General features: G+C 47.9%; 1 protein-coding gene across 1 annotated transcript in view; it reads left to right on the top strand.

Annotated features, from left to right (window-relative positions):
* Nucleotides 1–14,703, top strand: part of adam12a (ADAM metallopeptidase domain 12a) — a gene marked incomplete at its 5' end in the record, with an annotated part of 77,963 nt that overhangs the window by 59,516 nt on the left and 3,744 nt on the right. The window contains 10 exons of the mRNA XM_080835692.1: nucleotides 366–543; nucleotides 3,074–3,163; nucleotides 3,516–3,711; nucleotides 4,227–4,335; nucleotides 4,970–5,168; nucleotides 6,156–6,233; nucleotides 8,678–8,786; nucleotides 9,017–9,149; nucleotides 9,585–9,693; nucleotides 11,383–11,619. Coding sequence (XP_080691818.1) covers nucleotides 366–543; nucleotides 3,074–3,163; nucleotides 3,516–3,711; nucleotides 4,227–4,335; nucleotides 4,970–5,168; nucleotides 6,156–6,233; nucleotides 8,678–8,786; nucleotides 9,017–9,149; nucleotides 9,585–9,693; nucleotides 11,383–11,619 — 1,438 coding nt within the window. The remainder of the gene's footprint in view (nucleotides 1–365; nucleotides 544–3,073; nucleotides 3,164–3,515; nucleotides 3,712–4,226; nucleotides 4,336–4,969; nucleotides 5,169–6,155; nucleotides 6,234–8,677; nucleotides 8,787–9,016; nucleotides 9,150–9,584; nucleotides 9,694–11,382; nucleotides 11,620–14,703) is intronic.

Genomic DNA, 14,703 nt, shown 5'->3' with positions numbered 1-14,703 from the left:
CAACACTGAGCTGTCTCTCTCTCTCTCTCTCTCTCTCTCTCTCTCTCTCTCCCCCTCTCTCTCTCTCTCTCTCTCCCTCTCTCTCTCCCTCTCTCTCTCCCTCTCTCTCTCTCCCTCTCTCTCTCGCTCTCTCTCTCTCCCTCTTCCTCTTTCTGTCTTTTCATCTTCAACTTTCTTGAATAGGTGGTGTTCTCACTGATTAAAGTTTTTTATACAGGGAAGATGGTGGTATATTGTCCAAAACTGGATTAAGGGAACCCTCTATGTGTGTGTGTGTGTGTGTGTGTATGTGTATGTGTGTGTGTGTGTGTGTGTGTGTGTGTGTGTGTGTGTGTGTGTGTGTGTGTGTGTGTGTGTACGTACAGGTACCCATTTCCCACGGTGTTCAGTAGCTGCAGTAAGAAGGATCTGGCTGCCAGCCTGGAGAAGGGGGTAGGGATGTGTCTGTTCAACATGCCCGAGATTAAAGTGCTCTACGGGGGACAGAAGTGTGGCAACGGCTACGTGGAGGAGGGAGAGGAGTGTGACTGCGGAGAGCTGGAGGTAGAATCCCCACCCCTGTTCCACTTTAGCCCACTGCATGCATGTGTTCCGCCCCATGGCAGAGAGATGCCACTGTGACATCTGGAGGTTGGTGAAGGGGCACAAGGTGACAGAGTGCAGTCCAACAGGGGGACACTCACAGACACTGAGGACTGAGAGAAGCATACACACACACTCCCACACAACAGATTATGTGCATACACATACACTCACACACATATAAAACACACACATGCACACAATCCCACACAACAAATGATGTGCACACACATACATGCATACACACACACACACAGAGACACAGACACACACACACACACAAAGAATGTTCAGTCATCCACTCGCACAAATAGTTCCACAGACAAAACAAGGCCTTGCAAAAACAAGCACAAACCCATGTAAGAGTATACACAACACATTCACACCAGGACACTCCACATGTGGTCTGAAGTGAGGCTTGCATTATCATCTCATCAAATCCACATTTTTGGCCCAAAAGCTATGATGGATTGCAACAAACATTAGAGCTTGATGACGTTATTTTTGGCTATTGCTTCATCTCACGAAAAACAAAATTAACAGACAGCTGTACAATCAATTTTTCTGTCTCACTCACAGAGTTTGTGTATATCTTTTTGTGTCTTGGGTCCCCCCCCCCCCCCCCCCCCCTCGCACACACACGCACACACACGCACGCACACACTCAAACGCAGACATATGCTGTACACACACATCTGGTCAATGGATACTACGGGCCAGAGCGAAGTCAAGTGACTGCGACCCCTTTTGAGACTTATCAGAGAGTGGACACCTCCTCTGTGAAACAATAGCTGTTTGTTTAGTGGGAATGAGTGTTTTTATGGAGGATGAGTTCTGGCGCAAGACATTTTCTGGCAGCGGTGTGTTGCTCTTGCAGCTCTATGTGACCCACAACGTGTGGTAGTGTTAAGTGTAGGTCCCGAGAGTTTGTGAGTCTGTGTATCTGTGTTTGTGTGGAGTCAGCAGTGTGATGAGGGGACTGGTTTTAAGTGTCACGGACCGCCCTGCCAAGTCACAGTTTATGACCTTAGCCAAGATTCAGCGGAATTCAGATATCTTCGAAGTTATTAAGAGACAAAGAGAGAGGGAGAGATTGAGGAGGAATATATGGAAACTACATCAGTTCTCAACAATTCTCAATAGATGTACAAATTTGTGCACACATACACACAAACACACACACATACACACACACACACACACAGAGACACACAAACGCACACATGTACACACAGACACACACACAGTTGGAGTGCTCTAGGGTGATGTCAGGGCTCAGTTTAACAGTGAAACTCATGTCCCAGTCTCGCTATACAGAGGGCTTACAATCAGCCAGGAGTCCTATAAAAGCTAAGCGCTCGATCTTCTGCCAGCTACCCTCAAGCTCTTCAGAGGGTAGGGGGGAAGCCAAGCACACCTAAACATTCACATACACATGCAGTTATGGAAGTACACGTGACTTATGCTCAGATACACACACACACACACACACACACACACACACACACACACACACACACACACACACACACACAAACACACACACAAACACAAGCCCCAAGGGTCTTAAAAACAGTGGGCCCCTTTCCCCCCTCTTCTTTTTTCTTTGTTTCTCATCTCTCAGTTTTCCTTCTCTCTTTGTTTTGATTCCTCCCGTTTGTCCTCATCGCTACCCAGTACTTTCATTTCTCCTCTCGCTTTTTTTTTTTCTCATGCACCTTCATGTGCTCACTAGGGAGGGAGGACTCTTTTTAGTGCACAACAGCACCAAGGCTTTGCTCAGTGCTGCCTTTGAAGTGCACAGGTGACAGCTGTCATCGGAGCCCTCAGTCACCCACCCACTCACTCATCTGCAGTTTATTGACTGATTCGCCTCGCTCAGCCTGTCAGGGCATCAGGCCCCACTGCCCACCCAGTACCCCCCCACCTCCACCCCCTGCTCCACCCTACCTCACCCCACACCGGCTCTTCCCACCATTCATCACTCTGCAATCAGAGTGGGCCGCTGATGGCTGAGTTGCAGGGGTCCGAGAGGCACTAACATGAAGCAGATGGAGCCATGGCCACACTCGTGGTGCCTACGTGTGTAACACAGTGTGTATGTGTGTGTTTGTTTGTGTGTGTGAGTGTGAGTGTGGTGTATGTTTACATGCTGAGGGAGCCAGATCACTGTTTTTAGCCCATCTTTGGGTTCCCCTCTGGGCTGGGTGATAGGCGGACGGGTAGTGTAGCAGAATGGCAGCAAAGCGCTCTCTTTAGGAAGCGTGCGTTTCCTGAGCCCCAATCCTGGGAAACCAGCACGGAAAATCGGGGGGGAAACAGGATCCGGAGGTGTGTCCCCGATGCGGGGGAGTGCTCTGATAGCATGAAGGAACTCTGAGGATATGAGCTGAAACTCAACTCCTGCCTGTTCTGTTCCTTCTCCTCCCCCCTCTCCTCCCTCTCCCCCCTCTCCCCCCTCTCTCCATGTTGATCCCCCACTGTGCTGTAGGAGTGCATGAACCCCTGCTGCAACGCCACCACCTGCACTCTGAAGGGAGACGCGGTGTGCGCCCATGGACAGTGCTGTGAGGACTGCCAGGTAACACGTCCTCGTCATGGCGGACATCTACACTACCAGCCCACAACACTGCAGCTGTCATTATAAATGTGACATGAATCATACATGGGACAGATGTGCTCTGTACATCAGTTTGCATTTAGCTGGAGAGAAAAGTTCAGAAAAACACTTGGATGGCACTCTTAAGTGGAGCCAATGCTGGTACACTAAACGTGGGTGAAATTCTGAAATGTACTGACAGTTTAGAAAAACAAGTATAGATCCAAAAAGCCATTTCTACCCATTATTACACTCTCTCTCTCTCTCTCTCTCTCTCTCTCTCTCTCTCTCTCTCTCTCTCTCTCTCTCTCTGTTTCTCTCTGCCTCGGTGCAGCTGAAGCCAGCAGGTACACCCTGTCGAGAGTCCAGTAATTCTTGTGACCTGCCTGAGTTCTGCACCGGGGTGAGTCCCCACTGTCCTGCCAATGTGTACCTGCACGACGGTCACGCCTGCCACAATGTAGAGGGCTACTGCTACAACGGCATCTGCCAGACCCACGAGCAGCAGTGCATCACCCTCTGGGGCCCAGGTGGGTCTCATGCTCTGCACAGCCACACAGAAGGACAGAAAGGAGACCGGTTGTGATTGCAGTATCTGTCACATTCAAGCATGCACCAGAAATCCACTTGGGTTCACATATTAAGTCATACATTTAAAAAAGCGATACCAGTCCCATTCAAATGGTTCTGTAATGTTTATATCTCACTATATCTCACTTGTGCGGTGGAAGCTTTTCGTGGAAGAAATGTTTCATTATGAACTTGTAATATCCCATGATCCACTGTGCTGCACACGTAGAGGGTTTGCCAAGCACCAGCACTCAGCCGATGGTGTGTGTCATGGGCCAGCACACACCACCGCATACTCAGTCTTGTTTCTCTTAATGGCTACACGGATGAGATGTGGCCTGGAGTGACTGCAGGTTATTAAAAAAGGGAGCTCTGAAAATGTTTGTGTACGTGTCTGCGGTTGGGTTGTGTGGTTTATTCATGTTTGGTAAGATTGGTTGCTCCGGTCTCTCATTAGCCGGTGTGTTTCCTTTAGGTGCTAAGGCAGCTCCAGGGATCTGCTTTGAGAGGGTGAACTCAGCCGGAGACCCGTATGGGAACTGTGGAAAGGACGCCAAAGGATCCTTCGGCAAATGCGAGGCTCAGTAAGACATGTCTCCCTCATGTTTCTTTTCCACCCGGGATGCTTCCTTCTCACTCTCTTTCTCTCTCTTTTTCTTTCCCTTCCTTCTCTCTACAACTTAGTATTTTCTGAGAGAGCAACACAACAAAAAGACTGAGGAGGAGGAGGAGAGTCATTACTACACAGTCTATTAAGACCGCTGTGCTCATTTGCATGGGGACTTAGCACTCGCAAAACATTTCTTTAATTGTCCTTGGATGGCAGAGGCATTAAACGCTTAGTGGACTGTGTGTTGATTGATGTAATTGCTCTAATGACAGAAGTAGATGGGAGTGGATGAGCCTTGATTACAGGCACACAAAGACCTCACAGTAGGCTCCTCTCTAAAGCACGTCTGGAGAGCGTTCTGCTCCGTTCCCCATCCCCAGTGCCATGAGAAAACTTCTCTGATCTGAAAACAGCAATTATCCAACATGACAAAAATAGGCTGTTTATTGAGTTGTTGACTAAACTAAATTGCCTTTTAGATAAGTTGTTGATTTGGCAACTGTTTACAAATCCAATGGCCATGGTTAATGCGGGTTATAGGACAGGCTAATAGGACAGGCTAAAGTCTGCATCAGCAAGCTAACTTGGGTGACTTGTTTGTGCCACAGGGATGCTAAATGTGGTAAAATTCAGTGCCAAGGTGGAGCCAATCGGCCGGTGATTGGTACGAATGCCGTGTCCATCGAGACCAACATCCCGCTGCACGAGGGAGGTCGTATCCTGTGCAGGGGGACACACGTCTATCTGGGGGACGACATGCCGGACCCTGGCCTAGTGCTGACAGGAACCAAGTGTGGAGACAGCATGGTAAGTATGTCTGAGGGCACAGAGGAACCAGAGAGGAGAACTAGCAAAAGGAACCTTGGTTAGAATCCTTTACTTTCAGCTGGTGTCCTCAGGACAGCCTTCCTCTAGTCATTATCCTCAGCTTAGTCCCTGCATGTGACGCTGAATCTCCCCTGTTTGTTCAGTCCCCCACAACCTGCTCCAAAACAAGTCATGAGCGGCGAGTCAAGAACCAGCTCTGAGAGCATGCCTCTGCATCATCCCTGTTCTGTCAGTCCATCACTGCCTGCCTGCCTGCCTGCCTGCCTGCCTGCCCAGTTTAATGAGACCTCTGTGAAGTTTGCCATGGCCACAGATGTCAGGATGGTGCCAGAGAATGCCCTCATTTCAATGGCTGTAACACAGAGCAGGGACGGTGGAAAGTACCGGCGAAGCGAGTGACATCAGCACATTACTCAGATGTGGGTTTGTTTAGTGGAGTTGGTGTTCAGTGAGGATTTGCCGGGCCCAACACAGCTCAGCCTGCATCTTCTACTGCTGGCAGCCATCATTACTGAAAGCCTAGCTGCTAGGCCTGCTGTGGGGAGTCAGTGTGCAAGCCTCAGTCAAATTTGGTCTGTCTTCTCACACCCCTAGTCAAGTCATCCCTACCCTGCAGCTGGGCCCCTCTGCCGCAAGTGGATGGGGTTAGGTTCTTGTCAGAGGTTTTGATTTCATCTGGGTGGAGCTCTCCAAAAACAGAACCCAAAACCACAGCCTTCTTGAGGCCATGTTGTCAGTGAAAGCACTTTGTACTGGCTTTATTAATGATGTCAGGGAGCTCTGGTAATAAGTGAGGGGCTTGATATACTGACATGTGCTCCTCCAAAGATAACAGGCGTGGGGAGGTCTCTGGGACATCTCACTTCATCCATCACGTTTAGATGAGGAGTGTTTGTGTCGCCCGCGCGGAGGTGCTGACTCTGTATTTATGAGCCTGGACGTCTCCTCTTGTTCTTTGTTCCCTAGATGTGCCTGAACCGCCAGTGCCAGAATGTCAGCGTCTTTGGCGTCCACCAGTGTGCCGGGAAGTGCAGCGGGCGGGGGGTGAGTGAGCCGCCACACACACACACACACACACACACACACACACACACACACACTCACACACACACGCGTGCCCCTTCATTAACCCCATCTCGTGCACGGGTGAGTCAGGACTGTAAGTCAGAGATCCATGAAGCAGCTTGAAGCGGGATCAGTGGACCCCATGCTAAGATGCAGGAGCCCCCCCACCCTCCCCCTCATGCCTGTCCCTGATTGCGGTTCAAGGACCGGTCTTCCAATCCCCCTCTCCTGACTGCCACTATTCCAACTACAACATGGAACCTGCTTACCAGCCAGCAGTTAAGGGCACCATTCTGCCCCGTGTGGGAGTGCTGCTCTAATTCCCTTTAGACACAATGTTGGCAGAGCAGCAAAGCTCACACACACACACACTCTCACACACACACACACATACACGCACACACACACACACACACACACGCACACGCACACGCACACACACACAAACACACACACACACGCGCTGCCTTCCGGGCCATTATGTAAGCACAGTGGTGTGATGTACGGCGAGAGCTACAATGCTACACAATCAATCTTCCAGGCTCCTGAAAGGTTCAATCAATTAGGCGTAATAGCTTCATTTGTGTTCAGCTTAAAGTGCTATTCATCATACTTTGACTCCAAGGCACTCGTCCTTGTCCAGAAATGCGCTGAAATGTGAAGACAGGCTGTAGAAATATATCCCTCAGTCACTGGTGGATATTTTAACAGACGACATTTCACAATCAAGTGTGTTTCACCTATGTGTATTGGCGTCATTGGTCGAAACGAAAATGCCTTTGCAAGCCTCAGTAACTTACCCTTGACCAATGATATGTGTCTGCCGGGACAGTGAAATATTGACTTCATATGTCATATTACCAGACTGAATTGAAAGTTCTCTTTGCTAAAATCTTGAGGGCTTTTGACTTCATTCTTATCCAAAGTCATCTTATGTCAAAGTCCTGCTTCAAAGCTACCTTCAAAGTAGCAGGACTTCTGATTGGATGGTAGTGATGGCTCCATTACTGCCAACGTTCTTAAGTTAGAGAAGGGTAAGCTCCATCACATAGGGTAGAGACAGGCCAAGCTCTACCTCTCAACAGCACTAATCTCTCTCTGTACTGACAACCCAATTGCAGCCCAATTGTGTAGTTAGATAGCAAACAAGCACAATTGATGAGCAGTATGTATCACACAAAATCTATAGATTAAACTGGAGAACAAATGGGAAACATTTTTAAGAACATCAAAACCCTTTTTGCAGAACTCAGACTTGTTCCAGTGACTCCAAACCCAAGCCGGTTTGTTTCCAGCTGCCCTGTTTTATTCAATGGCTTTTTGAAGAGCCTGTCTATTAAAGACACCAGGGCTGACTCTCCTCTCGTCTCCTCTCCTCTCCACATCGGATCAAGATGTTCTCCTGGCGGCGGGGCTCACAGCTGCTCTTGATTACCTCACAGGGGATTCCTGCCGGGTCCAGCCAGTGCCCCAGTACGAGGATTCTCTGGGATGTTGTGTGTTTTTTTATAGACGAAACGAGAAGAAAAGAGGGGAAGAAAAAAGGAGAGGAGAGAAGAGAAGACAGAGTTGTTTTACTCCGCAGGGTTGTGGCCATGTGGAAACAGGTTGTTAGCTGCGTGACAGCGGGGAGGTTGGTGCTGTATGTTATGCCACATGGGTAATGGGGCATGTTCGCTCCCATCTGCAGCCGTCTACTGCGGCTGTGTGGCACCCCGCTGGCCTCCTCTCAGTCCTCACTCTCTCCATGGAGCTGTGCCTCAGCGTGCTCCTTTGGCCAGAGATGCTTGGGCTTTGTGTCAGAGCCGCATGGGCTGTCTGCTGGACAGACTGTTCTGGTTGGTTGCAAACAATAAAGGCCAAGTCAAAACTAAAGAGCATCGTTGACAGTTATTATCCATTGTTATTCTTATTCATCATTATGGTCCAAGTTTCAACTTGCCCCAAGAGACTGAAGTTCACCAAACTAGCTACTTTAAATTAATTAAATAAACTTTCCACAGACGGTCCGCTGGTGATTCCGAGCTCTTTTGAAATGTTGTTCTCCACAGCTGTGATGATGAGCTGGTGTGAAGATGTCTATCTCTCCTCACTGGTCCGTGTCCTTCCACAGCTGTGATGATGAGCTGGTGTGAAGATCTCTATCTCTCCTCACTGGTCCGTGTCCTTCCACAGCTGTGATGATGAGCTGGTGTGAAGATGTCTATCTCTCCTCACTGGTCCGTGTCCTTCCACAGCTGTGATGATGAGCTGGTGTGAAGATCTCTATCTCTCCTCACTGGTCCGTGTCCTTCCACAGCTGTGATGATGAGCTGGTGTGAAGATGTCTATCTCTCCTCACTGGTCCGTGTCCTTCCACAGCTGTGATGATGAGCTGGTGTGAAGATCTCTATCTCTCCTCACTGGTCCGTTTCCTTCCACAGGTGTGTAACAACAATAAGAACTGCCACTGCGAGGCCCACTGGGCCCCTCCCTTCTGTGATAAGGCTGGCTTTGGAGGCAGTCTGGACAGCGGACCTGTGAGAGTAGCAGGTATGTTAAACCAGTTTATTGATTAGCCAATCAGTGTGGAGGTTAACCAAGACGGTCAGTATTGATTGGCATCAGGCTGTCCAATAGTCTGTCCACTAAGTCCTGCAGTCTAAACATTATAAATTATGGTTTATTACCACTGTTTTTCACAATGTCCCTCAGTGTAGTGTTCCATGTGTCTTCTCCATGTGCTGGTTTCCTAACCATTTCCCACCCCTGTCACTGTGCAGACAAAGCGGGTTTGATCCTGGGGATCCTGGTGGCCTTCCTGTTCCTGGTGGGAGTAGGCGTCATCGCCTGCATCAAGAGGAAGACCCTCAGCTTCCTCTTCACCAACAAGAAGAGCACCATTGAGAAGCTGAGGTACAGAATCTCTCCATTCCTCTGCATTGACTGCAGCATATGCTACATGGCACTGAGACTCGCCCCCTATAACTCACTGTTCCTCTCACCTGCCCCCAGGGGCGTAGTAACTACAATCAATTAATCTTATTATTGGGGTTTAATTGACCAGGAGAATCTCTCATTTGCATTTTTTCTTTTACATAATTATCCACCTAAGACTAATGAGGTGAATGAGATACATTCTCCAGTATATAAATGGGAGTGATTACGCACTGATACAGTTTATTACATATTATCTCAATTAACCCGAGGAGCTCATTATTCATTGGACTCCTCTGAGTATCAGGAATCAGGCCCCTGGATGAAGGACCATTTCTATGCTGATGTTCAGGAATGAAGCATCCTCCCACTCACATTGTGTTATCAGACTGAATATGTTTCTCTCATCCGCAGGTCCGTGGGCCCAAACAGGACATCTAGTCCGTCCCACCAACACCCAGTGTGTCGGATGTCTCCACCACGCCAGCCTCCAGGCAAACTGCACAGTTCCAGCATATACAAGGTGCGTGTCTCGCTCTGAGTCCCAGTTGATCTGCATGTCTTTGTCTTTCTCTCTCACTTTCACATGCATATGCATGTAAATGTTCCTACAAACACACACACACACACACACACAGACACACACACACACACAGACACACACACACACACACACACTCACACACATCTGTGCGGCTGCATTATGAATCGTTGTAATAATGATGAAATCAGTTCCTATTATCACATCAAGCGGCGCGTAAAATGTGCCATCTCTCATCTTCAGAGGAAACAGTAGTGGTGTTGGCTCCCATTAAGTCATTTCATGCGTCATTTCTGTCTGAGCAGCTCAAGAAAGTAGATCCTGTTTGCGGAAACAAAGCAGGCTCACCGATCCACACCTATTTTCCATCCTGCATAGCGAGGGGAAATATAGTAATAGAGAAGGACAGACAAAGAAAGGAAGAGAGAGAAGCGAGGGAAGTGGGCAGTAATTGATGTATCTGCAGTTGTCGCCCAGCAGGAATATTGATTAGGGGGGTTTATTGTTAGCCAAACCAGCTTAAACTGACAATGGAGGCAGAGTGTCTTTTGTGCATGGCCATGAGCATTTAGTAAAGGGAGACAGTCAGCGGGGGGGGGGGGGGGGGGGGGGGGGGGGGGGGGGCGGCGTTTACAGCCCTGATTGATAGAACCATGGGGGGGGGATTGAAAGAGCTCAATTGTGTTTGTGTGCCCACATGTTGTATTTAAGGAAGTCGTACAAGTGGATCAGTGTGTTTGTATGCTTGCATGTGTGTGATTTTGTTTGTGTGTGTGTGTGTGTGTGTGTGTGTGAGTATGACAAGTTGGCACATGCATATAAGCAAGCTGTTGTACATTACTGGACAGGGGGAGAAAAGGAGGGGATATGGAGAGGTCCGTTGTGTGTTTTGTGTTACCGGCAGCAGCAGCATCTGGTTCTCATTGGTCTGTGCTGGTAAGCGGAGAGAGGATGTAGGGCTGTTTGATGTAAGCCGGGTGCAGGTGAGGTCATTTTCCACTTGGGCAGTTGTCAAGATCTCGCCTTTCCTTCTCCGTTTCTCTCTCTCCCTACACCCTCGCGCTGCCTCTCTCTCTCCCTCCCACTGTTCTGTATCTGTCGCTGTCTGTCCCTGTACATGGCCTGTTTGGCCAGGGGTCAGCGTGTGTGTGTGTGTGTGTGTGAGGTCTGTTGGTCTCAGGTGATTGGTGTGTTTATGGTGCGTCTGATGGGTGTGGGAGAAGTGTGTGATTTATGTGGCGTGAAGCGAGCAGCAGGAAGAGCGAGTGTGGAGAGGAGGTGCAGATTAGCACGGCGCGCCTCAGACAGGGGAGCGGGTCCGACTCATCTCCTCTCATCTCCTCTCATCTCCCGCTGCTTCCTGCTGCTCCTGCTGCTCCCCGCCGCGTCCACTCCACCTCTCCACACAGCTCAGTCTCTCTGATGATTTGTTGTCTTCCAGGGTCTTGTTTTCAGGCAAACGCATTTATGAATATGCTTCCAGGTCTTGTTTTCAGGCGCATATAAATACGTCAGACATAACTGTGCAGTAGCATGCATATGCAGGTCCATGCAAGCATATTCATAAATCTATGTCTGCTGACATACACGCATTAAGAATGCACAGAGGTTTGCTATTATGTGCAGACAGTGATGAAAATCTCCCTCTCTCTGCCTCCCTCTCTCTCTCAGCCACCTCACCTGGGTCCTGAGGCAGTGGTGCCATCTCATAGCTTGCGTCAGCTGCCACAGTGCCCGTCCGTGCACCTGAGCCACCCCTTGCCCCTGAAACTGACTCTCACCATCTCCCCACCGGTGCCACCTCCTCACAGGACTCCTCAGCCCCCCCACATCCACCTCCAGGCCCCCCCTCGGGGAGCCTCCTTCCGTGGGGGCCCTCAGCGGCAGAGCTCCTTCAGGATGGTCATGGTGAGTTTCATGGCCCTCTAGACCCTTGCGTTGAAAGCGTTGAAAAATGTTCACCTTTGGTCCTTTGAAAAGTGACCCATCTGTTTGTGGCTGTGCTACGGTCCCATGTGTTATTACATCTCCTGCACACAGGCGCCTGAATGTTTTGCATGAGCATTCGGCTTGTGGTTTTTAATATGAACTCTCTGTCAGTGGTATTTAATATGAACACTTTTCTGTGGCGTGTGGTCATGGTTTGGATGGAGAAGTGGAGGTGGAGGTAGAGGTGGGGTGGGATGGGGAGGGTCTCGTCTGTCCTATAAAGCCATGTGTGTGTCGACAGCTCCTCACAGTCCAGTAAAAATCACACCAGCTTAACCCCTCAGGTCAGCCCGGGGCGAGAGAATGTTTCTTTCTTCCAGCATGTAAACCCAGCGACATAATGAACATGACAGCTAAGCAGGAGCCCGGCAGAAAGGCAATATTGCAGAGATGAAGAAGGTGCAATAATCCAGACCCAATCCAATATGCCTGGGTATCAATTTCACCAGTGCCTGCTGAGCACACCACACCGCACCGCACCACACCGCCGTTCCTCTTCCAGCGCCTGCGAGATGAAACAGACATTTCCAAATTGGCTCGGAGAGCGGTGGAGAGCTTGATGAAGTTACGTGCGTACTGAGGAAAATAAATGGGTCTGTGAACACACTGCCACCTTTATGGTAAATGCAATAGCAGGCACTGGGCTGAAACATATTGCGCTCTAAATATTCATATGTACCTGTAATCTCTCTGAAGCCCTTCAGTGTAATGCATCACACGAAATGTGTTTCAAGCCTCAGGGTTGGATATTGGAAAAGGAAAATATTGAATTGATCAAAGTCAAGCAAGTATATTTGTCATAAAATGGTTCACAATATTAGGTGTTAGACTCTAGGAGACTCAAGATGAAGGCATGATTAATACACAGGGCTCCCCAATATTACTGTACCTTGATGTTTGCCATCATTGTTGGTCTAGAAGCAACAAAAATGCACCTTTAATAACACCAGAATACTTTGAATTTCCTAATGGTTATAATATGTTCTCCAGACACAGGTTGAATTCAGTGTGTCTGCCAGCTCTCATTACATCCCTAAATACAAACCCCATGCAGACAGCACCTCTCTGATTGTGTCACAACACCAGAAAGAGGTCAGGCCCCTGACATCACTGCAAACATCAGGCTAATTACACTCCAGCTCGAACTTCACTGACACCGCTCAGAAACATCAGGCTAATTACACTCCAGCTAGAACTCTTATGAGATTGAAAGGAGGTCGGGTGGGAGAGGTCCAGGTCTTCATCACAGCTTGACCCCAGATCTTCATTCCAATCTGAGAAAAGCTTCACCTGATGCTACAGCCGCGGAAAAAATTAAGAGACCACTTCAAAATTATCAGTTTCTCTGGTTTTACTATTTATTGGTATGTGTTAAAGTAAAATGTACAATTTTGTTTTATTCTATAACCTACTGGCAACATTCCTACCAGATTTCAAATAAAAATATTGTCATTTAGATCATTTATTTGCAGAAAAATGACAATTGGTCAAAATAGCAAAAAAGATGCAGTGTCTTCAGATCTCGAATAATGCAAAGAAAACAAGCTCATATTCATTTTTAAACTACACAATACTAATGCTTTAACTGAGGAAGAGTTCAGAAATCAATATTTGGTGGAATAACCTTGATTTAAAATCACAACTTTCATGTGTCTTGGCATGCTCTCCAACAGTCTTTCACATTGCCGTTGGGTGACTTTATGCTACTCCTGGTGCAAGAATTCAAGCAGCTCGGCTTCTTTTCATGGCTTGTGACCATCCAGCTTCCTCTTGATAACATTTCAGAGGTTTTTTATGGGATTCAGGTCTCGAAATTGGGCTGGCCATGACAGGGTCCTGATCTGGTGGTACTCCATCCACACCTTTACTGGCCTGGCTGTGTGGCATGGAGCATTGCCCTGCTGGAAAAAACACTTCTCAGAGTTGGGGAACATTGTCAGAGCAAAAGGAAGCAAGTTTTTCTTCCGGGACAACGTTGTACTTTGCCTGGCTGAGGTTTGTAAAAGCCCATAAGGATTGAACCAAAGCGGACTGGAGGGTCTTCTAAGTTCGTCTTCTCTGATGAGTCCAATTTCACAGTAGGTGCAAGACTCTGTGGCTTGTAGGCCTCTCCAGGTCTCCGTCTAACCATCAGACGACCATGTGTTGGGCAAAGCTGAAAATTAGACTCAGAGAAGATGAACTTAGAAGATGACCTCCAGTCCGCTTTGGTTCAATCCTTATGGTCTTTTACAAACCTCAGCCAGGCAAAGTACAACGTTGTCCCGGAAGAAAAACTTGCTTCCTTTTGCTCTGACAATGTTCCCCAACTCTGAGAACTGTTTTTTCCAGCAGGGCAATGCTCCATGCCACACAGCCAGGCCAGTAAAGGTGTGGATGGAGTACCACCAGATCAGGACCCTGTCATGGCCAGCCCAATTTCGAGACCTGAATCCCATAAAAAACCTCTGAAATGTGATCAAGAGGAAGATGGATGGTCACAAGCCATGAAAAGAAGCCGAGCTGCTTGAATTCTTGCGCCAGGAGAAGCATAAAGTCACCCAACGGCAATGTGAAAGACTGGTGGAGAGCATGCCAAGACACATGAAGGTTGTGATTTTAAATCAAGGTTATTCCACCAAATATTGATTTCTGAACTCTTCCTAAGTTAAAGCATTAGTATTGTGTAGTTTAAAAATTAATATGAGCTTGTTTTCTTTGCATTATTCGAGATCTGAAGACACTGCATCTTTTTTGCTATTTTGACCAATTGTCATTTTTCTGCAAATAAATGATCTAAATGACAATATTTTTATTTGAAATTTGGTAGGAATGTTGCCAGTAGGTTATAGAATAAAACAAAAATGTACATGTTACTTTAACACATACCAATAAATAGTAAAACCAGAGAAACTGATAATTTTGAAGTGGTCTCTTAATTTTTTCCGCGGCTGTATATTGAATAGCTAATCAAGAGAACTAATTGGTATGTGTGAAAGGTATGTGTGGGCGTTTGGTGCAGGA

This window comes from Sprattus sprattus (assembly GCF_963457725.1).
Source record: "Sprattus sprattus genome assembly, chromosome: 3".
Lineage (NCBI taxonomy): Eukaryota > Metazoa > Chordata > Actinopteri > Clupeiformes > Clupeidae > Sprattus > Sprattus sprattus.
This window is presented reverse-complemented; position numbering and strand designations above follow the sequence as displayed.